This window comes from Neoarius graeffei, chromosome 23 (genome assembly GCF_027579695.1).
Source record: "Neoarius graeffei isolate fNeoGra1 chromosome 23, fNeoGra1.pri, whole genome shotgun sequence".
NCBI classification, from domain to species: Eukaryota; Metazoa; Chordata; class Actinopteri; order Siluriformes; family Ariidae; genus Neoarius; species Neoarius graeffei.
In genome coordinates, this window is record NC_083591.1 from 60752406 (window position 1) to 60778542 (window position 26137).

At 43.9% G+C, this 26137-nt stretch overlaps 1 protein-coding gene across 6 annotated transcripts in view; it reads right to left on the reverse strand.

Annotated features, from left to right (window-relative positions):
• Positions 1–26137, reverse strand: part of LOC132871395 (rho guanine nucleotide exchange factor 28-like) — a 97016-nt gene that overhangs the window by 33432 nt on the left and 37447 nt on the right. For all 6 annotated transcript variants that reach the window (XM_060905515.1, XM_060905518.1, XM_060905520.1 and 3 more), the window contains 7 exons: positions 25902–25950; positions 25773–25806; positions 15156–15240; positions 13050–13086; positions 3740–3803; positions 472–581; positions 209–316 (listed from right to left, as the gene is read on the reverse strand). In XM_060905515.1, coding sequence (XP_060761498.1) covers positions 209–316; positions 472–581; positions 3740–3803; positions 13050–13086; positions 15156–15240; positions 25773–25806; positions 25902–25950 — 487 coding nt within the window. The remainder of the gene's footprint in view (positions 1–208; positions 317–471; positions 582–3739; positions 3804–13049; positions 13087–15155; positions 15241–25772; positions 25807–25901; positions 25951–26137) is intronic.

The following is a 26137-nucleotide window of genomic DNA, read 5'->3' on the forward strand; positions in this document are numbered from 1 at the left end:
CCAAAACTCAAATTAACCAATCAGGGAGAAGAAGAAAAGACTTCACAGACCAATCAGATCACACCATTTACTGAATATAAATACTTTACATTTATTAGTGATAACGTTCTTCTGGTTTGATATCAGAGACTTCCAAGGTGTAAATTATTATTCTAAACACAGTATTAAAACTGGAATGTGAGTGTATTGTGTTGGCATTCTAACTAACCATAGATCACTTCCTGTCTTTTCACAGTTTTTCGGTCAACTGTGTGGGAATATTCAAACCCAACAACAGCACTCCACGACTCAGAGGAATAGTCCAGTGGAGCAGGAACTGAGTCACACACACACATTAAAACATCAACATAGGATAACACACAAAGGATAAATACACACAACTGACCTCATCAACATGCTAATAACTTGTGTGCGCCCACGCGCAAATAAATTCCTTCCTGTGTTTGTGAATAAATAGTAAAAGACTCTCACCTGTGATTTTGCTTGGAGTTGAGGCACAACTGACATACTGACCAATCAGAGACCATGATTTCCTCACTGACATCTCATGACCACACCCCTCGCTGTTACTCCTCCTCCTCCTGCGCGTGCGTGCACACACACACACAGAACAGATGTCTCCAATGAAATTAGAGCAAACATTGTAGATCATGTGATAAATCAAGGCCTCTCTTTGTGTTTGGCTCATATGAGGGTTCATCCAGATGTTCTATGCTCACATGTGGCATCAGTTGTTCAGACGTTCGGGAGAGAAAATCGGTCAGGCACCCAAACATACATGCTCTGTATTTGCACATGTATGTTACCCTAACTCTACAATGTATACAGTAATTGATGTGTGTATATATACTATAAAAACATGTTAGCAGAAATATGTTGACTTCACAGAATTGAAAAAAGACCTGCTGCTGGTGGACAACACAAGATCTTTAAAGATCTTTACTGCTGCACAAGAGGCAGAGATTCTTCAGATGGTGTTGAGGAACAGTAACATACGTTTAAGGACAATACAGACAGCTATAATTGCAAACCAGACAAATTTCTACAACACTGATTCTATCAGAATATTCACCACTGATCGGGTCTCGAAATGCCACAACATTAGCATGAAACAAATCCTCAAGTGTCCTTTGATAAGAACAGTCAACAGGTGAAAGAGGTGAGACATCAGCATGTAGAGGTAATGTGGTATACATGTGGAGCACATATTGTACTCCATGGAGATATCTGTGAAGATACTCAGTCGTCCAGGTACATAGTAATCTGTGGTTGGTAGAAGAGAGCAACTGGACTTGCTTGAAAAGTCTTGAAGACGTTTCGCCTCTCGTCCGAAACTCTTCTGCTCTCTTCTACCAACCACAGATTACTCCATGGAGAGGTCATGTGTACTTTTTCATTGGCCCTCTCATGTATTTCACTTTGCACTGTCTGTTATTGCACAGGATCATGGAACTGGAGTCCAGTGTTGTACCACACAAATTTCTTGATGTGAACAGTACGCAAACCAGAGCAAAGAGGGTCAAACATTACTCTTTTATCGTGGGTGGCATGGTGGTGTAGTGGTTAGCACGGTCGCCTCACAGCAAGAAGGTTCCGGGTTAGAACCCAACGGCTGGCGAGGGCCTTTCTGTGTGGAGTTTGCATATTCTGTCTGTGTGGGTGTGCTCCGGTTTCCCCCACAATCCAAAGACATGCAGTTAGGTTGACGTGGGGCGGCCTTGGGCTGAGGTGCCCTTGAGCGAGGTACTGAACCCCTGACTGCTCCCCGGGTGCTCTGGTGTGGCTGCCCACTGCTCTGAGTGTGTGTGTGTGTGTGTGTGTGTGTGTGTGTGTGTGTGTGTGTGTGTGTGTGTGTTCACTGCTTCAGATGGGTTAAATGCAGAGGATGAATTTCACTGTGCTTGAAGTGTGCATGTAACAAATAAAGGTTTCTTTTTTTTGCAGACATATCAGACAATGGTCCTGTGGCATACTTCCCAACAGTTGGTCCATATAACTCTATTAAACTTTGTTCATTCCTTGATGAGCTTTATAGACTTCTACTGGCTGCTCAATGGCAACAGGATGTTGAAGTCAGTGGCCCACATTATGTAGTCATATGGGACAGTGTCCTCTTCTATCCCTCTGCAGTGATGGAGTGGTTTATACAAGCAGGTCCACTGAATTCCTTCCTCCATATTCGCCATTCCTCAATCCTACTGAGGAGTTTTTTTCTGCCTGGAGATGGAAGGCTTATTACCACATTCCTTACAACCAAATGCTGCTGTTGGATGCTATGACTAAGGCTTTAAGGGCAGTCAGAGCCTCTGACTGCCAGGGCTAGCTCAGGCATGCCCAGCGGGATTTAACATGTTGCATTGTCAAGGAAAATATTTTTTGTCATGTTGATGAAAATATGTGGTCCAATACCCGGACAGGATCGATCAGGCAGAGTAGTAGCTTTTGATTCTAATTCTCAAGCAAATGGCAATTTTTTTTCTATATTGCCCCCTAACTGTATTATATATTCATATTCACTGAATATGAGCAATCACTTGCTCTGATTGGCTACTCTACTACTAGGATATCAGCTCATATACCATGAGTAGAGAAAAACAAAATGGTGGAGTGCATTAAGTCAGATATATTACTTTATCAAGTATTTAAGGGAAACAGAAATGGTTAAAAGAATATAGTGTCCCCCCCACCCACCCCCGGTCCCCCCCATATCTCCTGTTTCACACTCCAGCCCAGTTGGTGGCAGTAATGCACCTTTAAGTTGGTTAGCCAACTGCCAAAAAAAGCCTAAAGAAGAAGAAGAAAATGGCGGAGCATGTTACTGAACCCACCAAGGATGAAATAAAAGCTCTACTCAAAAACGAAACCCCAAAAAATAAAAAAAACAACAAAATATGGAATAAAAGTATTTGATGGTAAGAATGTATTTTTTTTATTTTCCAAGAATTAATTCTATTATAGAAATTTTCACAAATTGCTCCTGTCATTTTGCCAGGTTGTTTACATTCTAAGCGGAAATGATTTTGTCGGACGTTTTGTATAAAGTTTTTATTTATTGAATTTGCAAAAAATAAAAATGCTCCATTTCTCAAAATCCAGTGAATGTGGAGAGAATAAAACAGTTATTCCACTCAGTCTCATCGTTCATGGCTTATAGACAACTCAGTGCTATGTGCCTTGTTCACTATCAGCTCATGTATGACTCGATTTCATGGAATAACTGTTAAATATACGTATATGGTATACACCCAAAACAGTAAAATTTCACTTAAGTGAATATGTGTCTTCTGTTTTTTGCCTTTCACTTTGTTGGACCATCTCTGTGTACTCTTATCAGTGATGTGTATGGTGAATTACAATAAATTTATGAAACAAGAATTGGGATATAAACTTATTGTGGTTTTTGCTCTGCCTCAGTGAGACATGTGCTTAGTGTTTTACTTGTGAATATTCAGCGAATGCTTGGATGTGTTACTGTTGTAATGCTTTGAGTTATTGTTTGAGTGGACTGTGCAGTTTTGCAGATTGGAGTAGTGAGTTTTGCAGTGACAGCAAAGAGTTTTGTAAAATGTGTTATTGTTCTACAGGTTTTGTTGATTGTTAAGAGAATGTGGTTACTGGTTCCACAGCTGTGATAAAACAACAGAGAAAAACCGTAATATAGGATAATACACAGAAACAGTACATTCAACATTCTTGAGTGTTGAAACTGTATATTTCTCTCTCACACACACACACACACCTGTGACAGGTGGAGTTCTTGTGGCTGCTGGTGAACAGGGATGGAGAGCTGTGGCTTGATGAACCTGAGTAAGAATATAGAAGTAAACACACACAGACTCCACCCATTGCCATACCCACTCATTACAAACTTTACAACTTCTAAGGCCCATAGCCACATATCTTGTTAACTTCACCCTCATGACCATATTAACTACTTCCTGCTGGTAACCCACAAACAGCCACACCCACTCATTCCACCACGCCCAATCATCACAGTTCTGCCTCAGTGTGACATTATTTCCCAAACATTTTGGGCTAATGACCCCAAAAGGACAGAATGAATTTCCTGTGCACACAAGCCTTGACCATCCCACATCTTTGTCTCATCTCATTATCTCTAGCCGCTTTATCCTGTTCTACAGGGTTGCAGGCGAGCTGGATCCTATCCCAGCTGACTACGGGCGAAAGGCGGGGTACACCCTGGACAAGTCGCCAGGTCATCACAGGGCTGACACATAGACACAGACAACCATTCACACTCACATTCACACCTACGCTCAATTTAGAGTCACCAGTTAACCTAACCTGCATGTCTTTGGACTGTGGGGGAAACCGGAGCACCCGGAGGAAACCCACGCGAACATGGGGAGAACATGCAAACTCCACACAGAAAGGCCCTCGTCAGCCACGGGGCTCGAACCCGGACTTTCTTGCTGTGAGGCGACAGCGCTAACCACTACACCACCTTGCCACCCTCCCACATCTTTGTAAATTCTATATTTATTGTGTAACATTTGAACATTTTATTGTGTTATTAACATCTCATCTCATTATCTGTAGCCGCTTTATCCTGTTCTACAGGGTCGCAGGCAAGCTGGAGCCTATCCCAGCTGACTACGGGCGAAAGGCGGGGTACACACTGGACAAGTTGCCAGGTCATCACAGGGCTGACACAGACACAGACAACCATTCACACTCACATTCACACCTACGCTCAATTTAGAGTCACCAGTTAACCTAACCTGCATGTCTTTGGACTGTGGGGGAAACCGGAGCACCCGGAGGAAACCCACGCAGACACGGGGAGAACATGCAAACTCCGCACAGAAAGGTCCTCGCCGGCCCCGGGGCTCGAACCCAGGACCTTCTTGCTGTGAGGCGACAGCGCTAACCACTACACCACCGTGCCGCCCTCCCACATCTTTGTAAATTCTATATTTATTGTGTAACATTTGAACATTTTATTGTGTTATTAACATATGTACTGTATATTTAACATAACTGATGTGGCAGTGGCCTAAGAAAATCACCACCTGTCCTGTATGTCGCTCCTCACACTGCTGCATTGATGGTGCTGAAGGAACAGCACCAATTCAGCACCTCTGCTTTGGACCACTGCAGTCAGCATGGCCACGGGGCAGAGCCAGCCAAATGCACACACCTGACATCATTTAAGTGGGGCCTCTCTCTACCCTCCTCAAGCAGCCAGGGGAGTATAAATAGGTGCCACCACCAGTTCAGAATAGTTCACGCCGAACTAGGCACACTGGCTGATCTCTCTCTCTCTCTCTCTCTCTCTCTCTCTCCCCCTCCCTCCCTCCCTCCCAGACCATGATGCCCAGGGCTCGACATTAGCACTTGCCTGATGGCCCGGCGGCGTTTTTATGTCTTTCGGGCCAGTTCGGGCCACTAAATTTGGCCAAACAGTGGCCCGGGCGGGCCAGTACGTTTTCGATACAAATTAAAAATTTTACTCATATTTTACCCATAATAGTTAGTTTTTTGTTTCTTTTTTATCAGACATCTAGTTTTTGGGTTTGTTTACCTGACATGTTTCGACGTACGACTGTCGTCTTCCTCAGAGTGTCACCGGATGTTATTGGTGACGCATCTTTTATCAGCTGATGATTCCGAAGGCGTGGCCTTCCTGTCTGGATTGACAGGTCGGTCACGCCTTCTACTGTCAGTTCGTCCCCTGCAAGATGGCACTCCAGGTATGGGAGAGCATGTATGCTCCCTCATCTCGGTTGATGGTCCTCGGGCTTCGCTTACGGATCTCCATGGCCTCCCTGATCCAGCGCTGATGTTTATTATCTTCTGTGCGGATGACTCTGGCATTCCCCCAGTCCATAATATGATTTTCCCTTTTGCAATGATCTGTTATGGCTGACTTATAATTTTCCTGTTGTGCCTTTTCTTTTATTGTTCGGGTTTGTCTTATAGCTGTCTCCTTTTCGCACTCTTTCTTATGTTCATTTTTTCTTGTGTTGAAACTCCTTCCTGTCTCCCCAATGTAAGTTTTATTGCATAATTGACATGGAATCTCATATATGGTGTTGCATCTGTTGTCCGGATGTATTCTGTCTTTGGGATGAACCAGGATCTGACGGAGTGTTGTGTGTGGTTTGACAGGTGTGTTAATGTTGTGTTTCCTCATTGCTCTTTGAATGCGTTCAGTTATTCCCCTGATGTATGGTAATGTAACTACTCCCCTGTGTTCTTGTTTGTTAGTTTGTTTTTTCTCTTTCTTCTGTGTTTTGTTGTTCTTAGCCTGTTCCACCCCTTTGGATATTGCCCATTGTGGATATTGACATGCCTTCAGTGCGTGTTGTATATGTTGTTCCTCCTGTTCTTTGTCCTGTGGATCTGTAATTATTGCTGTGCGTTCATGTAATGTTCTGACTACTGATATTTTGTGCATTATGGGGTGTTCGGAAGTCCAGTTTAAATATTGGTCGGTGTGTGTGGGTTTTCTGTGTACTTTTATTTTGATGTCCCCATCTTCTGTGTGATGTATTTTTAAATCCAAAAATGCTATTGACTGCTCCGTTTCCTCTTCATGTGTGAATTTTATATTGCCGGTATTGTCTATGGTGTTGAGATGGTCGGTGAGTTGTTGAGTGTGTCCCTTCTTAACTTTTTCTAATATGTCATCCACGTAACGTTTCCAGAGTGTTGGCCTGTATTCTGCTGGTATTGTAGTGAGTGCTTTCTGTTCCAGATCTTCCATGAAAAAGCCGCACATGATGGCTGATAGTGGGTCTCCCATGGCAAAACCTTCCTTTCGTCTGTAAATTGTGTTCCTGAACTGAAAGTATGTGGATGTGGTGATGAATTGAAGGAGCTGAGTGATGTCTTGTACGGTGAGGTTTGTGCGTTTCTTGAGCGTCCTGTCTGTTTTTAATTTTTCTTGTACTATCTGTATGGTGGCTTCCGTGGGTATTCTGGTGAAAAGAGATATGACGTCGTGTGATATGAAAACTTCGTCTTGCTGCATTTTGATGTTTTTTTAGTTCTTCTGCCAGTTGTTTTGAGTTTTTGCAGTGTTGGTCTGTGAGTCCTAGTAATGGTTTAATTATTTCGGTGAGTGCTTTTGATAAGTTGTATGTGACTGAACCAATGCTATCTACCTAGGAACAACATATACAACACGCACTGAAGGCATGTCAATATCCACAATGGGCAATATCCAAAGGGGTGGAACAGGTTAAGAACAACAAAACACAGAAGAAAGAGAAAAAACAAACTAACAAACAAGAACACAGGGGAGTAGTTACATTACCATACATTAGGGGAATAACTGAACGCATTCAAAGAGCAATGAGGAAACACAACATTAACACACCTGTCAAACCACACACAACACTCCGTCAGATCCTGGTTCATCCCAAAGACAGAATACATCCGGACAACAGATGCAACACCATATATGAGATTCCATGCCAATTATGCAATAAAACTTACATTGGGGAGACAGGAAGGAGTTTCAACACAAGAAAAAATGAACATAAGAAAGAGTGCGAAAAGGAGACAGCTACAAGACAAACCCGAACAATAAAAGAAAAGGCACAACAGGAAAATTATAAGTCAGCCATAACAGATCATTGCAAAAGGGAAAATCATATTATGGACTGGGGGAATGCCAGAGTCATCCGCACAGAAGATAATAAACATCAGCGCTGGATCAGGGAGGCCATGGAGATCCGTAAGCGAAGCCCGAGGACCGTCAACCGAGATGAGGGAGCATACATGCTCTCCCATACCTGGAGTGCCATCTTGCAGGGGACGAACTGACAGTAGAAGGCGTGACCGACCTGTCAATCCAGACAGGAAGGCCACGCCTTCGGAATCATCAGCTGATAAAAGATGCGTCACCAATAACATCCGGTGACACTCTGAGGAAGACGACAGTCGTACGTCGAAACATGTCAGGTAAACAAACCTAAAAACCAGATGTCTGATAAAAAAGAAACAAAAAACTAACTATATTTAATATAAGACATAATGAACGTAATCGAAAGGTTTTACCCATAATTGTGAAGAAATTGTTCGTAAAAGGCACCTTTTCGACACAAGGTCCGCCATCTTTGTTTTTGTCCCGCTCCGCCCCGTGGCAGGAGTGTGTCATCTTCGTGCATCTTTGGAGCTGTTCAGCGCTGTTCGGAAGTGTCATTTTGGTGGGAAAATAGCATCTTGTAGACGAAGACGGTTGCGGCAAGGAGACCATCAGAACGGTGAAATTCAAATAGAAATATGTTCAAACTCCACACTCCCCAACCTGGCCAAAGGCCAGGTAAACAGTTTAAATATGATCGTGCATAAATTAACTATCGGGTGTTAATGAACGGCTTCATTTTGAACTCGGCAGCCAATCAGAGCGTGCGACGTCACGCTCGGTTTACAACTCACCAAATCGTAAAACAGCATTTCAACACACACGCTTTAGCTTCAGATGGTGTAAAATCATTCAGACTTTGTATATTAATATCAAAATGTCAGGATACACTGCCAAGAAATATGGCTACACGTGTATCAACTTTTAGTGATTAAAGAATGAAGTATAAATGTTGGTTGCTATGACTGAAATAGAACAGATAAAATAATGTGGTAAATTAGATCTGATCCCATATATTATATTATTCAAATATCCAAAGATGATGAAATCTATCAAAATAGCCAAACTAGGTCTACATTAGTTCAGTACAACAATAATAACTATTCTGACCCTCTCTGGTACAACCAGACCACGCTAAACCCAGTATGCCCCCGGTTGCTAGGGTATCTGCTGTTGCCATGGCAACGGTTTATGCAAATGAGCTGAATTTGCAAAAATGTACTACTACTCTGAGTGCAGAATTATTAGGCAAGTGAGTATTTTGACCACAACATCCTTTTAATGCATGTTGTCCCACTCCAAGCTGTTTAGGCTTGAAAGCCTACTACCAATTAAGTATATCAGGTGTTGTGCATCTGTGTAATGAGAGGGGGTGTGGTCTAATGACATCGACACCCTATATCAGGTGTGCATAATTATTAGGCAACCTCTTTTCCTCTGGCAAAATGGGTCAGAAGAGAGATCTGACAGACTGTGAAAAGTCTAAAATTGTGAGATGTCTTGCAGACGGATGCAGCACTCTTGAAATTGCGAAGATGTTGAAACGTGATCACCAAACAATCAAGCGTTTCATTGCAAATAGTCAACAGGGTCGAAAGAAGCTTGTGGGAAAAAAAGGCGCAAAATAACTGCACATGATCTGCGGAAAATCAAGCGTGAAGCTAACAAGCAGCCATTAGCATCCAGTTCTGCCATATTCCAGAGTTGCAACATTCCTGGAGTGTCAGAGTACAAGGTGTGCAATACTGAGGGACATGGCCAAGGTAAGGAAGGCTGAAAAACGACCACCACTGAGTAAGGCACACAAGATAAAACGTCAAGACTGGGCCAAGAAATATCTTAAGACTGATTTTTCTAAGGTGCTGTGGTCTGATGAGATGAGAGTGACTCTTGATGGGCCAGATGGATAGGCCTGTGGCTGGATCAGTAATGGGCACAGAGCTCCACTCCGACTCAGACGCCAGCAAGGTGGAGGTGGAGTACTGCTATGGGCTGGTATCATCAAAGACGAGCTTGTTGGACCTTTTCGAGTTGAGGATGGACTCAAACTCAACTCCCAGACCTACTGCCAGTTCCTGGAAGAAACCTTCTTCAAGCAGTGGTATAGGAAAAAGTCAGCATCTTTCAAGAAGAACATGATTTTCATGCAGGATAATGCTCCATCTCATGCGTCCAAATACTCCACTGCGTGGCTAGCCAGTAAAGGTCTGAAAGGTGAAAAAATAATGACATGGCCCCCTTGTTCACCTGACCTAAACCCCATAGAGAACCTGTGGTCCATTATAAAACGTGAGGTCTACAAAGAGGGAAAACAGTATACCTCTCTGAACAGCGTCTGGGAGGCCATGGTTGCTGCTGCACACAATGTTGGTCGTGAACAGATAAAGAAATTGACAGAATCTATGGATGGAAGGCTTTTGAGTGTCCTCATGAAGAAGGGTGGCTATATTGGTCACTGATTTGTTTTTGTTTTGTGTTTGAATGTCAGATATGTTTATTTGCAAATCTGGAGTTGTCATATCAGTGTACCTGGTGAAAATAAATAAGTGAAATGGCTACATATTTGGTTTTTATTAAGTTGCCTAATAATTCTGCACAGTGAAAGTTACCTGAACACATACACATTCTCCTAAAATGGCCAAAACTAAAAACGCCCCACTCTAACTTCCATACATATTCAGCTTTGATATTTATGAGTCGTTTTGGTTGATTGAGAACATAGTTGTTGTTCAATAATAAAACTAATCCTCAAAAATACAACTTGTCTAATAATTCTGCACTCAGTGTAGTTCCCCCAAGGACATATCCTGAAAATTTGGTGTTTATGTCTTGTCTTATTAAAAAAATACAACATTTCACCGCTTTTTGGCTCACCTGAGCATACCTGTTAATTAGCTAATTAACAGGTAATTAGGGTTATAAATCACCCCCAAGCAGGTAAGGCTTTGCAAAAATCTCACTAGATTATTCCCCAAAGTCCACCTTTTCAGGAAATGTATGGTTTGTCAATGGTTCTCATGATATTTTATTAATTAAGAAATAAAACTTCTTCATGGGCAATAAAAATGCCCATTTAAATCCAGCATGATAAGGGTTAGTATGCCACCCTCACCTTTCATCCAGACTTGGGACTGGCCTGTGTGTGCCTTGTGGCTATTATATAAAGGTGTATTTAAAAAGTTAATTGTACCTCTATTTTTATAAGAATATCTACAGTGGTGAGAGTTCAATATCTACAATGTTGAGAATATATGAGCCAAAGTTGAAACCATGACAAAAAAGGGAAATATGTCTCCATCACACAGGGTGGGTTACAGGCAAAGCTTATTCTATAAACAAGTTAGTTGCATGGTGAGGCAAAACTTAGCTTATTCTAAAACTTATACAAACAATTGTTAATGTAAAACAGTAATCAACAGCATGTGTTAAACGAACAGAGAACAAGAACAAAGGAAATTTTTAAATGTAACTAAGAAATTGATAACAAGAAATGCAAACAATAAAATATCAATGTGAACATCAAGAAAGATATAATAATGTTAGCAAAATATGAATAATCTTATTTTCATTAATTTCACCTTAAAATGCACCAGAATGCACAAATATGAATTGAAAAATCAAAATTTTCTGGGGGAGGGCCCCCAGACCCCCCTCTTTGTGCAAGCACCTGTGGTGCTTGCAGCGGCTGCCTATGGCAGCCATGGCTCGGGTACTGTGTGCATTCGGGCCACCACATTTTCCATTTGGGCCAGTAACTTTTCAATTCCACTGGCCCAATGGGCCACCAGTGGTAAATGCTTAATGTCTAGGCCTGATGCCAATGATGAAGCAGAATTTCTGCCACTAGCAAAAGCTCTCGCGGCTCACCTCTGACGATCCAGCTACAGCCCGTGACACCCGCTCACCTCAGGGCCCACATGTGACACAGTGCCTAGCTGTATCACCTCTCTAGGTCCAAAGGAATATTCCTTGCACTGACTTACCAGGCTAGTGGGAAGTGTTGTGTTTTTATAAGAAAATAATTCACACTGGGATGATGTGAAGCAGAGGGGTCTGGTTTATACTTGATGCATAACTTTGCATGTGTTGAAGCAGTGGCAATGTAAGTGGTATTGTTATTGTGACACTTTTGTGCATCCAGAAGATTTAAAAGCAATCAGCAATGTCAGAGCAAAATGTCCCTGTTTGTCTGGTTTCCAAGTCAACATATAAAATGTTTCACAAGTTTATGCACAGCAATGTTAAACACACTCATGAGCTCTGTCTCTCTTAAGACTTTCTGCCACTGTTGTAATTATTGTCATTAACCTGCACCTCAAATCAAAAACTCTTAAAATTTGACATTCAAAACTATTTACTAATTTAAAAAAACCCCAAAACTGGTAGAAAAAATAGAGCCTTCAGTAGGTTTCCTATCATTAGCTGTAATGGAAAAATTGGCTCGTGTTAATATTCAATAACAGTCTAAAACAGAACATAAGGTTGTGATCTGAGGTATAATCACTCACAGAAATTATTTATGGCAGAGTTAGTTTTTATGCATTTACATCTATTTGATTTTATTTAAAAATGTGTATGTTTCAAATGTATGCATCAAATTAATTAGCAGAGGTAGATGGAGGAGGAAATGTTATTATTATTATTATTATTATTATTATTATTGTTGTTGTTGTTGTTGTTGTTGCTGTTACTAAACTACATTGGTGCATGTCAGGATAGTGAAAAATACTAAAATAATATGTACCCTATTAATTTAAATGTGATTCCCAGGAACATTTAAAAATATTACCACACAAAATTGTCTCTCATATTAATTTGTAAAATAGATGAATTTAACAACAGAAAAGATTGTGAGTTTCTCTCTTGAATCCATTTGTAAATCATGTGACCTCATGAGGTCATGACCGTTATGGGTTCTACAGGAGGAAATGGTCAGCACTCTGGAGAAGGTGCTATAACTTATTTAATAACATAATAATCAACCGGAGCAGCACGGTGGTGTAGTGGTTAGCACTGTTGCCTCACAGCAAGAAGGTCCGGGTTCGAGCCCCGTGGCCGGCGAGGGCCTTTCTGTGTGGAGTTTGCATGTTCTCCCCGTGTCCGCGTGGGTTTCCTCCGGGTGCTCCGGTTTCCCCCACAGTCCAAAGACATGCAGGTTAGGTTAACTGGTGACTCTAAATTGACCGTAGGTGTGAATGTGAGTGTGAATGGTTGTGTGTCTTTGTGTGTCAGCCCTGCGATGATCTGGCTACTTGTCCAGGGTGAACCCCGCCTTTCGCCCATAGTCAGCTGGGATAGGCTCCAGCTCGCCTGCGACCCTGTAGAACAGGATAAAGCGGCTACAGATAATGAGATGAATGGATGGATAATAATCAACCTACGACAGACGATGAGTCACATAATCAGAATGGAGCAAAGCAATTGGCTTACTCACAAAGCAACATGGAGAGTGTAGATGCCTTCAGTGGGACCTGAGGAAAAAAGATATTATTTGTTATGTTTATTTATTTGATTCATTTATTATAATATTTTAATGCTAATTTATATTATTTAACTGATTCAATATAATTTAACTAATTTAAATTACAGGTCAGATGAGTGGGAGTTGGGTTTAACCATATTTAATAATAAATATTTGTTCAACCAATAAACCAATAAAACCAATAAAATATAACCAATAAAATATAATTCAATCAAAAGCAATTAAAACATGAAACATTTCAGAACTTTTAGAAACATTACCATAATTACTGAACCAATCTATGACTAGATGATAAATTAATTTATACAAATCTTCAGGATACTGAATTATAAGTGAAATTAAAGTGAAATGTTAAAGGATAACTGTAGAGTCATCATCATCATCATTGTTTGGCTACAGAGCAGGCGACCACTAGCTTCCTCCATTTCAGCTTGTCGTTGGCAAAGGATTCAAGTTCCTTGTTGGAAATGAGATCATATCCTTCACCCATGACTTTCCGGATGTAGGTCGGATATAAGGTGGCTTGTCTACCAGGCCTTCGTTTACCATGTTGTGGGACATACAAGGCATAAACAAAGTTGGTGACTGAGGAAGGACAGTTGGTGGCATTGTACAGTGTTAATGAGTGGCTCCACTTCCAGGCGTTGGTATATGGTCAGGTTAGAGACTCTGTCAGTGCATTTGATGCCAAGCATTGTCCTGTAACACGAGGTTGTGTATGAGTTGATTTTATTACTCATGTCTTGTGAGATAACCCAGGTTTCACAGCCATACAGGAGAACGGAGAGACAGGTTGTTCTAAAGAAGGTGAGTTTTGATTTCAATGGGATCATGGTACTTCTCCAGATCTTTTCCAGCCTCCAAAAAACTGACCATACTAATCCCCGTCTCCGGTTTAGATCAGTTTTGCTGTCAGCAACCATGGAACCCAAATAGCAGAAGTCCGAGACATGATTGATTTCCTCCTCATTAACCTGGAGGTGGTTCTGAGGGCACAGGTTATATGTCATGTACATACTCAGTCTTGCTAACACTTACTGTATCTCGAACCCAACTGATTTTGTTGCATTCGCTGTGGCACTTAGTTGTTTCTGGGCACTCTCCATTGTTGATTCTAGCAGGCATATGTTGTCAGCAAAGTCCAGGTCATTTAATTTGACTTTGGGGATTCTTTGTGACTGCCTTTGGTGAGTAATAAGACCTGAGTTGCACTTGTTGGTGGCTGTGGTCATAAGATGGTCTACCACTATGATGAAAAGGAAAGGGGCAAGCACATCTTCCTGCAAAACACCAGTGGTGATGTAAAACGTGTCAGATATTTTTCCATGCACTAAGACTGTGCTCTTTGAATTGTCATACAGAACTCGAATGGCCTCCACGATGCACAACGGTATTCCCATCTCGCCTGAAGAAGGTCACTCACAGACACCCCAATGGCACCTGTGGATGAAGGTCATTCACTGACACCCCAGTGCCCCCCTCACTCAGCTTGGGTGTGTTTAGGACTAATCACCCACTCAAACACCCAGACCTGAGTATAAACATGTCTGGGAACCTTTCTGATTACGACAACTACTAGAAACCTGTAGAGTCATGATACTGTAATAATGCAAAATTACACTCTTCAACCTTATATGTGTTTCCTTACTACAGTACAATAGTGTAGTACTGTAGTGTAATTACTATAGTTTAGCATATGGTGGTATAGTGCAGTGTGGTGTTGCATTGTGTGGTGCAGTGTTGCACAATATAATGTAGTGCTGTATAGTGTGATGTGGAGCGTGAACTATAGTGTAGTATATTATAGTGTAGTGTGGTATAGTGGGTCTAGTGTTGCATAGTGTAGTGTAATATAATGTTACATAGTATAGTCTGGTGTACTCTAGTGCAGTACAGTCAAGTGTAGTGTTCTGTAGTTATCAAAGTGTAGTGTAGCACAGTCCAGTGTAGAGCAGTGTAGTGTTGCATATTATAGTGCAATATGCTGTACCATGCTGTAATGTAGTGTTGCATGCTATAGTATAGTGTTTTGTGGTGTAATAGAGTGTAGTGTTGTACCTTGTGTGTGACAGTTTGAGTCGATTTCCACACCGGCCATTTGCTTGTCTCCTCCACAACTGCTCTTTCATTAACAGCCAACTTACTGAAACACACATATGACTTTGACCTCAGTGTGTGTGTGTAGGGGTGGACAATACTTGAGTAATTGTAGATCATTACTAAAAGTATTATTAAGATTTGAAGCCATCACTCATTAGCAGGCAGAGGACCAATGGGTGTTACAGATGCTGCTGCAACCCATGTCTACTCCAGCTGCAGCTCCTCCATCTATGGCTACACCAGCAGAACCTCCCATAATGCTCATGAAGATATCCTCCACGGATGATTCAGAGTCCTTCATGGAACTCTCTGAATATGTGGCAGCTGTGTGGGGATGGCCAGAAGACGAGTGGGTTCTATGCCTCCTTCCAGCTACCCATTTGACTTTACACAGCTGCTCAAGGACAGCAGCGGATCAATTCTAAAGGCAAAAGCAGCTTTGTGTGGTAAAAGCTATGGAAAAACATTTGTGTGGCTCACTCGTTGATATCTAGCACTTCAGCCATTCAAGTTCAAGGTGGCCCACAGGCTGGGGGTACAGTTGCCAGTGGCAGATTTCTTTCCCACAAAGGCTGGGGGGAGTCAGACAGGTTTCCAGCTTGAATCAGGTGGTAGGGCTATGTAGCAGAAGGGGCATGGCTGAGTGTCAGCTGCAGATGAAGAGGAGGTGGGTTGAACCAGCAGGTAACACTTAGTGATTCTCACCTTGTGCTATATATGCTTTATTGTTCTTTCAGGAATGCGATTGGTGAGAGAGAGACAGAGACCTGTCAGAGTTCACAACCAGCACGGAGCATGATTTAGTTTGAAACAAACTCAAATGAAGTGGAATGAAGTGTTGAGATGGCATTTTTGTTTGGTCTTGGGTGAGTGATGAGTGGACTGAAAAGCACTGCTGAGAAAATAAAGAGAGCCTGAAGCTTCGAGAAAAATCTGCCTGTCTCTTGTTTGAGTCCTCCTTCACACACAGATAAACAGCAGATTCTACAACCATCCTAGAAGGCAGGAACTCCAGCTAATTTGAAAAAAACATTGTGAAGCAAATTTCACTAATTTGATAACATTAAGCTATATTTCACGAAATTAACCTGTTTACAAATGGTAGGTTAAACTAGCTTAAATTCCAGTAGCTAATATAATTGGCTAAACAGAAAGTGAACTCTAGCTAATGGTAAATATTGCAACCACTACACCGGCACGGTGGTGTAGTGGTTAGCGCTGTCGCCTCACAGCAAGAAGGTTCCGGGTTCGAACCCAGCGACTGGTGAGGGCCTTTCTGTGTGGAGTTTGCATGTTCTCCCCGTGTCTGCGTGGGTTTCCTCCAGATTTCCCCCACAGTCCAAAGACATGCAGTTAGGTTAACGTGAGGCGGCCTTGGGCTGAGGTGCCCTTGAGCGAGGTACCGAACCCCTGACTGCTCCCCGGGCGCTCTGGTGTGGCTGCCCACTGCTCTGAGTGTGTGCACGTGTGTGTTCACTGCTTCAGATGGGTTAAATGCAGAGGATGAATTTCACTGTGCTTGAAGTGTGCATGTGACAAATAAAGGTTTCTTCTTCTTCTAAATATACAGTTTTCTGGGAAAAACACGGAGTATCTTTAAAAAATCTAATTTTAACGGTTTTTCAGTAGCGCCTAAAAGTTATGTAACCCAGTAGAGAATTGGGCTCTATAGTTTATATATATATATATATATATATATATATATATATATATATATATCGTATGTGACCATTTTCCCTTTTCTTTCATGGACAAAAAGTTAGAAAAAGTGTATCATTCTATTAGAGCTGCAATTAAAACTGATGGTCGAAATCCATTTTAAAATTGTGCTCTGTAAGATTATTTCATTTACAGTATCACTTTCTGTTTGCTAAGTAACATGTCAGTCAAAGTATTTTCACTAAAATGTAGTTCTTTGTCACAATCCGGTCCAGTCCATCCATGCCTTAGATTGTGGGACTTCGATGCCAGCTCCAGGACAGGAATTCAGTCCTGCCTTGCTGAAGGCCATTTCCTGAAGCGGCACTCCCACACCTGCTACCACTCCTCTCCCATCAGCCAGGGCTTTTTAAGAACTGTTTGGAGCAACTCCATTTGCCAGATTGTCTCCTGTAGACTTTCCTCGTCTCGCTACAGCTCATTGGTATTGTGTCTTCTTGATCCCCCCTGCCTGAATTTTTCCGTCCAGTTTTTTGTCCCTGTTTTTGCCTGCCTGACTAACAAAACATGAGTGGAGAAAAAACGACATGAGTGGATGAATGCTACTGAAGTTAGAACCAAGCTGTAATAAAAGTGGTAGTGGATAACTTGCTAAACAGACTTTAAGATGAGACCTGTGCAAAGAGAGAGGGGATTTAAGGTTCTGTGCGCCAGGAGTTTACCACTTTTGGCCATGTCTTTGTGAGTGTAACCGTGTGTAGCTAGTGCAGCTAACTGCAGCAGCCATATTGCTTTGTCAACATGAGGCGCCACAGAAAGCTTGTGCTTTCCATGCTGATATGTGAACTTGGTGTTATATTTACTGCCGTGATATTGAGTATTAAGGCTAGAGTTAAAGCTGCATATTTCTGCAATGATAACCTGATGGAGAGTATAAAATGAGTTGTAGCTAAATTCTTTGACTTGATGTGTATTTGATTTACTTTTGCACTTTTGTTAGTGTTATAGATCGTTTGGACATGTCCCATGACCCTCTCTGATTTAGCTGTGTCCACCTTCTTTGTGGAATAACACATGCATCGCAACGAGTACCTTAATACAAAATGCCACAAATTTGTGCAGTTATCAGCTGCTCGAACAATTCTGCTAAGGCTGGAGTCAGATTGTTTAGTTTACCTACTGTTAAAATGTGAGAAGGGCCCCAAATGGAAGCTCTAACCTGTAGACGACAGAGACAGTGGCTTGCAAATCTGAACAGATCTGACATAAAAGAGACCAGCTACAAATATGTATGATTATGTGCAGATAAAGGGGAAGTTTATATTTCTATCATTTATGTGAACCATAGACAAAATATATAATATCTATCTCAAGATGCAACATAATGTAAGTGATATACAGTACATGTAAGCGCTACTCCAATTTATACTGCAGTTACAAATGCAGAGCACAGAGCCCCAGTAAAATGTAAGTAGTTGAGCTCAGTAAAATATTGCCTTAGCAGACATCAATAATTAGTTTTTTTTTTTGTGTGTGTTTTTTGTGTAACATTTGCCCACATCATATGTACTGCACCCTCAGAAAAGCAACTGCAAACGTAAATAAAGCAGCTAGAGAGAGGAAAAACATGTCAATCTATTCAGTTGTGTGCTAGTTACTCTGGTTAGCTAGCTAAGCTAACTACAACCAGCACCCTTTATTTGACTTAACATGTTACATTAACCGTCCATTAAACAAAATTACTCTTTAACCTTTTATAAATATACTGCAAATATCACCAGAAACATATTATATAGTCTAAATAATCAAACTACCTTTATTAGCTGAATTTGGTGATTATGTTCTTCACAGATGACTCTACAGTGCACTTATCCTGGCCAGAATGATTTTCCGGTTATTTTCTGTTTGTCTGATGAAGATGTTGCATACTCAACTTGACACAAAAAAAGTGTAGGCCGACAGACTTTTGTACGCTTTCATCTGCTTCCCAGTGACGAAGCTAGTAGTTAACACCAGGTAATTCACAATGTCTGTGTAATTCACAGTCGGCCACATCCGTACATCATCTTCATACTCTACAACATTGCTGTACGGATCCACCCCTGAACATTTTTTATCTTTTCCCTGTATCTGACCTTGTCACTATTAGCCAATTCTTGATATATTTGCGAGAAATTATAGTTCGCCAATGTACTCTCCTCAGTCGCAATGGATGCTTTACCACAAAGATCTTGGACACAACAAAATCAGAGAGCATCATGGGAGATTCATGACATAAGTGCATACAATGTCCTCTTACAGCGTGACTGCCCTTTTAATGCACTGTCAGTGCTAAAAACAATATGAAGTATGTTTAAGAGGATTTCTGGATATCTGCATTTAAAATTATGACTTTGTATATAAAATGTGAGGTATCTAAGATGTTATCAATTTATGATTTAAAGAGAAGCACACATGCTAATTTGTCATTAAAATGTTAAATAATCATAATTCATGCTTTAAAAACTTTAAATAATTCATGATTTATGTAAAAGGGGATAAAACATTCCATAGGAGAAATGCTGTACAGTTAAAAAATAATAATAATTCATTTAATTACTACTGTGTGTGGCAGCGGAGGCATGGTCAAGTGTCGGTCTGTGACCGGAGGGTGGAGTCAGGGAAGGTAAGTGGCAGAATCACTACACCTGATGTCAATTAACCTGTGTTTGTGTGTCTTCCCAGCAACAACGCCCAATATAAGGATAGAGAGAGAGCAGAGGAAGAGAGCTCTCTCCCCAACCAGACGGCTGATGTGTGTGTGTGTGTGTCTGAGTGTCTGGGAGAGTGAAACGCTGAAAAGTATTAATAAAGAGTTTTTGGAAACTCGGTTCTGGCCTGCCGTACTTCTGTGCTCCACCCACCCATGCAAAGTTCTACAGTGGTGCCGAAACCCGGGATCGGAGCACAGAGGAGAACAGCCCCTGGAGTCCTCCCCCTTCGTAGACCTGATCCAAGCCCTTGCCACGGCCCAACAGAGCCAGCACCAGGCACTGCTCACCCTCCGAAAGTAGCAAGAACAACAGTTCGAGGCCCTAGTGCTGGCACAACAGGAAGATCGTCAGGCATTCTGGCACCTCCTTGCGTCGGCGGGGTCCACCACCTCCACCACCGCGGGCACACCCCACCTCACCCTAACGAAGATGGGCCCGCACAACGACCCCGAGGCCTTCCTTACACTATTTGAACAAGCAGCAGAGGCCTCGGGCTGGCCGGTGGAACAATGCGCGGCGCGCCTCCTCCCCCTGCTAATGAGCGAGGTGCAGCTGGCCGCGCTACAGCTCCCTGCCGACAGCCGACTGGTCTATGCGGACCTGCGCCGGGCCGTTCTCCAGCATGTGGGGCGCACCCCCAAACAACAACGCCTGTGCCTTCGTGCTCTACACCTAGAGGAGGTCGGCTGGCCATTCGCATTTGGCCAGCAACTCCGGGACGCCTGCCGGCGGTGGCTGAGGGCTGACAACCGCGACGCCGAGGGAATCATTGATCTGGTGGCACTGGAGCAGTTCATCGTCCGGCTTCCTGAAGGAACAGCAGAGTGGGTCCAGTGCCATCGCCCGGCGTCGCTGGATCAGGCCATTGAGTTGGCGGAGGATCGTTTGGCCGCTGTTCCCACGGCAGGACAGCAGATCTCCTCTCTCCTCTCTCTCTCTCTCTCTCTCTCTCTCTCTCTCCCTCCCTCCCATTCTGTGTCTTGTCCTTGCCCCATTCCCCCACCGCAGAGGCAGGGGCCGGCTCCACCCCAGCCGGCCCGCCGCACCCGCGGTGCCCTCCCATTTCCCGCTTCCGTGTCTGTCTCTCCCCCCCCCTCAGGTGAGTGAGCCCCAGAGCACCAGTGCAGAGAGAAAGCACGGGCCGGTTTGCTGGCGCTGCGGGGAGCCGGGACACCTCCAGCATCAGTGCTCATTAATGGAGGTGGGCGCTGTGGTCCGGATCCCCAATGCGCCAGGAACCGCCCTCGATCAAGCCGGAGTGTATCACATACCGGTTAGTGTCCAAGGGAATACGTATCAGGCTTTGGTGGACTCTGGCTGTAATCAGACCTCAATCCACCAAAGCCTGGTGCAAGGTGAGGCATTGGGGGGAGCACAATTGGTGAAGGTGTTGTGTGTGCATGGGGATGTTCACAACTACCCTTTAGTGTCAGTCCACATTCTATTTCGAGGGGAGAAATCTAGTGTAAAGGCGGCAGTTAATCCTCGCCTCACCCACTCGATAATTTTGGGGACTGATTGGCCGAGATTTCGGGAATTAATGACTCATTTAGTAAAGAGTGGGTCCTGCTGTAGTTCAGCAGGGGGAGGTCCCAGAGTGGCATTGGTGGAAGCAGCTGTCACAGAGCCATCTACGTCATCTTCGCGTCAGAGTGAGGAGCAACAGGCTCCTCCTCCCTCTCTCGGGGAATCCCTTGTGGATTTCCCGTTAGAGCAGTCGCAAGATGAGACTCTGAGGCAAGCGTTTGACCAAGTGAGAGTAATCGATGGTCAAATGCGCCAGCCAAATGCCACCCCATCCTTCCCCTATTTCTCCATGAGAAATAGATTATACCAAGTGACGCAGGACACTCAGACTAAGGAGACGGTCTCACAACTTTTGATCCCAAAGAGCCGCCGGGAATTGGTATTCCAGGCGGCTCACTTTAATCCCATGGCTGGACACTCGGGGCAGGATAAGACACTAGCCCGAATAATGGCCCGGTTCTATTGGCCAGGGATTCACGGCGATGTCCGTAGGTGGTGTACGGCATGCCGCGAATGCCAGTTAGTAAATCCAGTGGCCATTCCAAAAGCGCCTTTGCGCCCTCTACCATTAATCGAGACCCTGTTCGAAAGAATTGGGATGGATCTCATCGGACCATTAGATCAGTCAACATAAGGGTATTGCTTTATTTTAGTCCTCGTGGACTATGCAACACGATACCTGGAAGCAGTGCCTCTTCGCAATATCTCAGCACACAGTATTGTGGAAGCACTCTTCCACGTCATCTCCCAAGTCGGAATCCCCAAAGAGATTCTGATTGATCAAGGCACTTCGTTTATGTCGCACACACTGCACGAACTGTATGGGTTATTGGGAATTAAGCCGATCCGCACTAGCGTTTATCACCCACAAATGGACGCTTTAGTCAAACGGTTCAACTGCACCCTCAAGAATATAATTTAAAAATTCGTAAGCGAGGACGCACGCAATTGGGATAAATGGCTCAAACCCCTGTTATTCGCAGTGCAAGAGGTCCCACAAGCCTCCACAGGGTTCTCCCCATTCGAATTATTATATGGGCGTAAGCCACGCGGCATCCTAGATGTACTGCGGGAAAATTGGGAGGAGGGACCTTCACTGAGCAAAAACAAAATTCAATATGTTATTGACCTGTGCACAAAACTCCACACACTCACACACCTAACCCAGGAGAATTTGCAGCAGGATCAAGAATGGCAAATCTGCCTGTACGACAGGGGTACACGCCTTAGGGAGTTCGCACTGGGAGATAAAGTACTCGTACTGTTGCCCACATTGAGCTCCAAATTGATTGCCAAGTGGCAAGGACCCTTTGAGGTCACACGGCGAGTCGGGGACATTGACTATGAGGTGAGGCGAACAGACAGGGGTGGGGCGCTACATATTTAGCACCTCAATCTGCTTAAACTCTGGAATGAGGAGGTCCCCGTGGTGTTGGTGTTGATGGTTCTGGAGAAGGCGGAGCTGGGGCCGGAGGTTCAAAAAGGAACATTGACTTTGCTTACCTCTCCGGTCCCCTGTGGAGACCACCTCTCCCTGATGCAACTCACGGAGGTTGCCCAGTTGCAGACCGAATTTTCAGATGTGTTCTCGCCCCTGCCCAGCCGCACCCGCCTCATAGAACACCACATTGAGATGCCCCCGAGGGTGGTAGTGCGCAGCTGGCCTTACAGGCTACCCGAACACAAGAAAAAGGTGGTTCAGGAAGAACTCAAGGCCATGCTCGAAATGGGCATCGTCGAGGAGTCCCACAGTGACTGGAGCAGCCCAGTGGTCTTGGTTCCCAAGGTCGATGGGTCGGTCCGGTTCTGTGTGGACTATAGAAAAGTCAACGTGGTGTCTAAATTCAACGCGTACCCAATGCCTCGCATTGATGAGTTGCTGGATCGACTAGGCACGGCTCGCTTTTATTCGACACTGGATTTGACGAAGGGTTATTGGCAGATCCCCTTGACTCCATTATCCCCAGAAAAAACAGCGTTTTCCACACCGTTTGGCTTACACCAATTTGTCACACTTCCTTTTGGGCTGTTTGGGGCGCCCGCTACATTCCAGCGGCTCATTGACAGGGTCCTCTGCCCCCATGCCATCTACGCGGCCGCATACTTGGACGACATAATAATCTATAGTAATGAATGGCCGCAGCATCTGCAGCACCTGAGGGCCGTCCTTGGGTCACTGAGGCGAGCAGGTCTCACGGCCAACCCAAAGAAGTATGCGATTGGGCGGGTGGAAGTATGGTATCTGGGCTCCCACTTGGGCAATGGGCAGGTGCGTCCCCAAATTAACAAGACAGCAGCAATTGCGGCCTGCCTGAGGCCCAACACCAGAAAGGGGGTGAGACAGTTCCTGGGGCTGGCTGGCTACTATCGCAAGTTTATACCTAATTATTCGGACGTCACCAGCCCGCTGACTGATCTCACTAAAAAGGGGGCACCAGATCCGGTCCAGTGGACAGAGCAATGCCAGCGGTCTTTCTCTGAGGTGAAGGCTGCACTGTGTTTGGGGCCACTGTGACACTCCCCTGACTTTTCTCTCCCCTTTATGTTGCAGACGGATGCGTCGGACAGAGGGCTGGGGGCTGTTTTGTCCCAGGAGGTGGAGGGGGAGGATCGCCCCATGCTGTATATCAGCAGGAAGCTGTCAGTGCGTGAGGGGTGCTACAGCACAATCGAGAAGGAGTGCCTAGCCATCAAGTGGGTGGTCCTCGCCCTCCGCTACTACCTGATGGGATGCCCTTTCACCCGCTGTTCGGACCACGCGCCCCTCCAGTGGCTCCACTGCATGAAGGATGCCAATGCGCGGATCACCCGTTGGTATCTGGCACTCCAGCCCTTTAACTTCAAGGTGATCCACAGGCCGGGGGCGCAGATGGTTGTGGCGGACTTCCTCTCCCATCGGGGGGGGGGAGTCGGCTGCAGGCTGGACAGCTGCCTGGCCTGAGTCGGGCGGTGGGGGTATGTGGCAGCGGGGGCGTGGTCAAGCATCGGTCTGTGACTGGAGGGCGGAATCAGGGAAGGTAAGTGGCAGAATCACTACACCTGATGTCAATTAACCTGTGTTTGTGTGTCTTCCCAGCGACCACGCCCAATATAAGGAGAGAGAGAGCAGAGGAAGAGAGCTCTCTCCCCAACCAGACGGCTGATGTGTGTGTGCGTGTGTCTGAGTGTCTGGGAGAGTGAAACGCTGAAAAGTGTTAATAAAGAGTTTTTGGAAACTCAGTTCTGGCCTGCCGTACTTCTGTGCTCCACCCACCCGTGCAAAGTTCTACACTGTGTTGTAGTAATTTTTGAGAATTTTGATGTGATGTTCATTATAGCCATAAAAGAGTGGGATTTCATGAGTCAATACAGGAATAGCCTTGTTTTTATTGGCTAGGTTTTTGAGATTCCCTGGAAATAGATTTGGATTTTGGATTCTCCTTGATGGAGATGGTGAGCCAGAAGTGAACCATATCACCTTCTTTCCCCAAGGAGTTGGGTGAAATCACCTTTCACCTGAAGAGGAGACACCCACCCACACACACAAAAACACCATCTCTTCATTCATCACTTGGATACAACAGTGTGGTAGGACTGTTAAAGCCCCACAATGACACACTATTTGACTACTTCTCTTTTGACATGCCCAAGAACACTCTGAACTGAAACTGACTTGAGACGACCGTATCTGACTGAAGCTAGCTGAACTGACAACAACAAAGGGACAAAGTTGAACTGAAATGAATGGACCAAAGGAAACCTGAACTTTATTGCATGTAAAGAGACATTTTCTTCCATTGCAAGTGAATTGTGGGAAGTAACAGTTTATGGGTTTTTTGTTCAAACTGTGAAACACTGTTAAAGCATTTATTGTGGTATTGAAAGCATTAAGTGTGGTATCCATATGTTAGTTAACACTGGAATGCCGGCTTAGGGAGAGAACACTTATTTGGTTTAATTATCTTTTTTTTTTCTCTTTTTCTCTGAAGGGATGTTTTAATACAACATATTTTAAGTCTAGAGTACCCTGTGGCTCCAGTTCCTTATTGTGTCCATCATTCTTTCTTTTAACCCTTCCTACGAACTTAGACACTGGTCCTATACATTTAAGTATTTCACTGTGCTTGAAGTGTGCATGTGACGAATAAAGGTTTCTTATTCTGTGAATCTTAGGCGGGTTACAGTTACTTCCATTCATCCATCCATCCATTATCTATTCCACTTATCTGTCAGGGTCATGAAGGAAGCTGGAGCCAATCCCAGCTGACTTCAGGTGAGAGGCAGGGTTCACCCTGGGCGGGTCACTAATCTATCACAGGGTTACAAAGAGACCAACAACCCTCACACTCACACCTCTGGGGGTTTAGAGGAGCCAGTTGATCGAATCCACGCGCCTTTTGACAGTGGGAGGAAACTGGAGCACCTGGAAAAAACCTACACAGACACTAGGAGAACATGCAACATAAATGGCCTGAGCCAGCCGTGAGGTTTGAATCCGGAACCCTCCGTCTGTGAAGTGACGGGGACAACCACTGGACCACTGTGCCTCCCTTAATATAAGTTACTTTTTACACAAAAGCATGTCTATACACACACACACACACACACACACACACACACGTGTGAGAGAGAGATAGATAAGTGTGTGTGCTTATACCTCTCACTGATGAGAGCTGTTTCTTCAAGATATCCTGACAAGATAGAAAAAGTAAAAGTTTAACTTTTTATCTGTTGAACCACACACACACACACACACACACACACACACGCATGCACATGCACATACCTGTGCAAATCAGCGTATTTGTTCTGCTCTCAGCCTCAGTGAAATGTTGCTGTGGGGGAAAACATTACATTTTAATATTACATTATATCCTGTAATTTCTTCATTTTTTTCATGAAAGATAGAAATTGATTTGTTTCATTTATTTAATTCTACTGAAATTTAGGGAAAATTCACCACTGAGCTCTATAAAATACAAATAAATAAACTACACTGTGATACTGTGACTACATATTGCT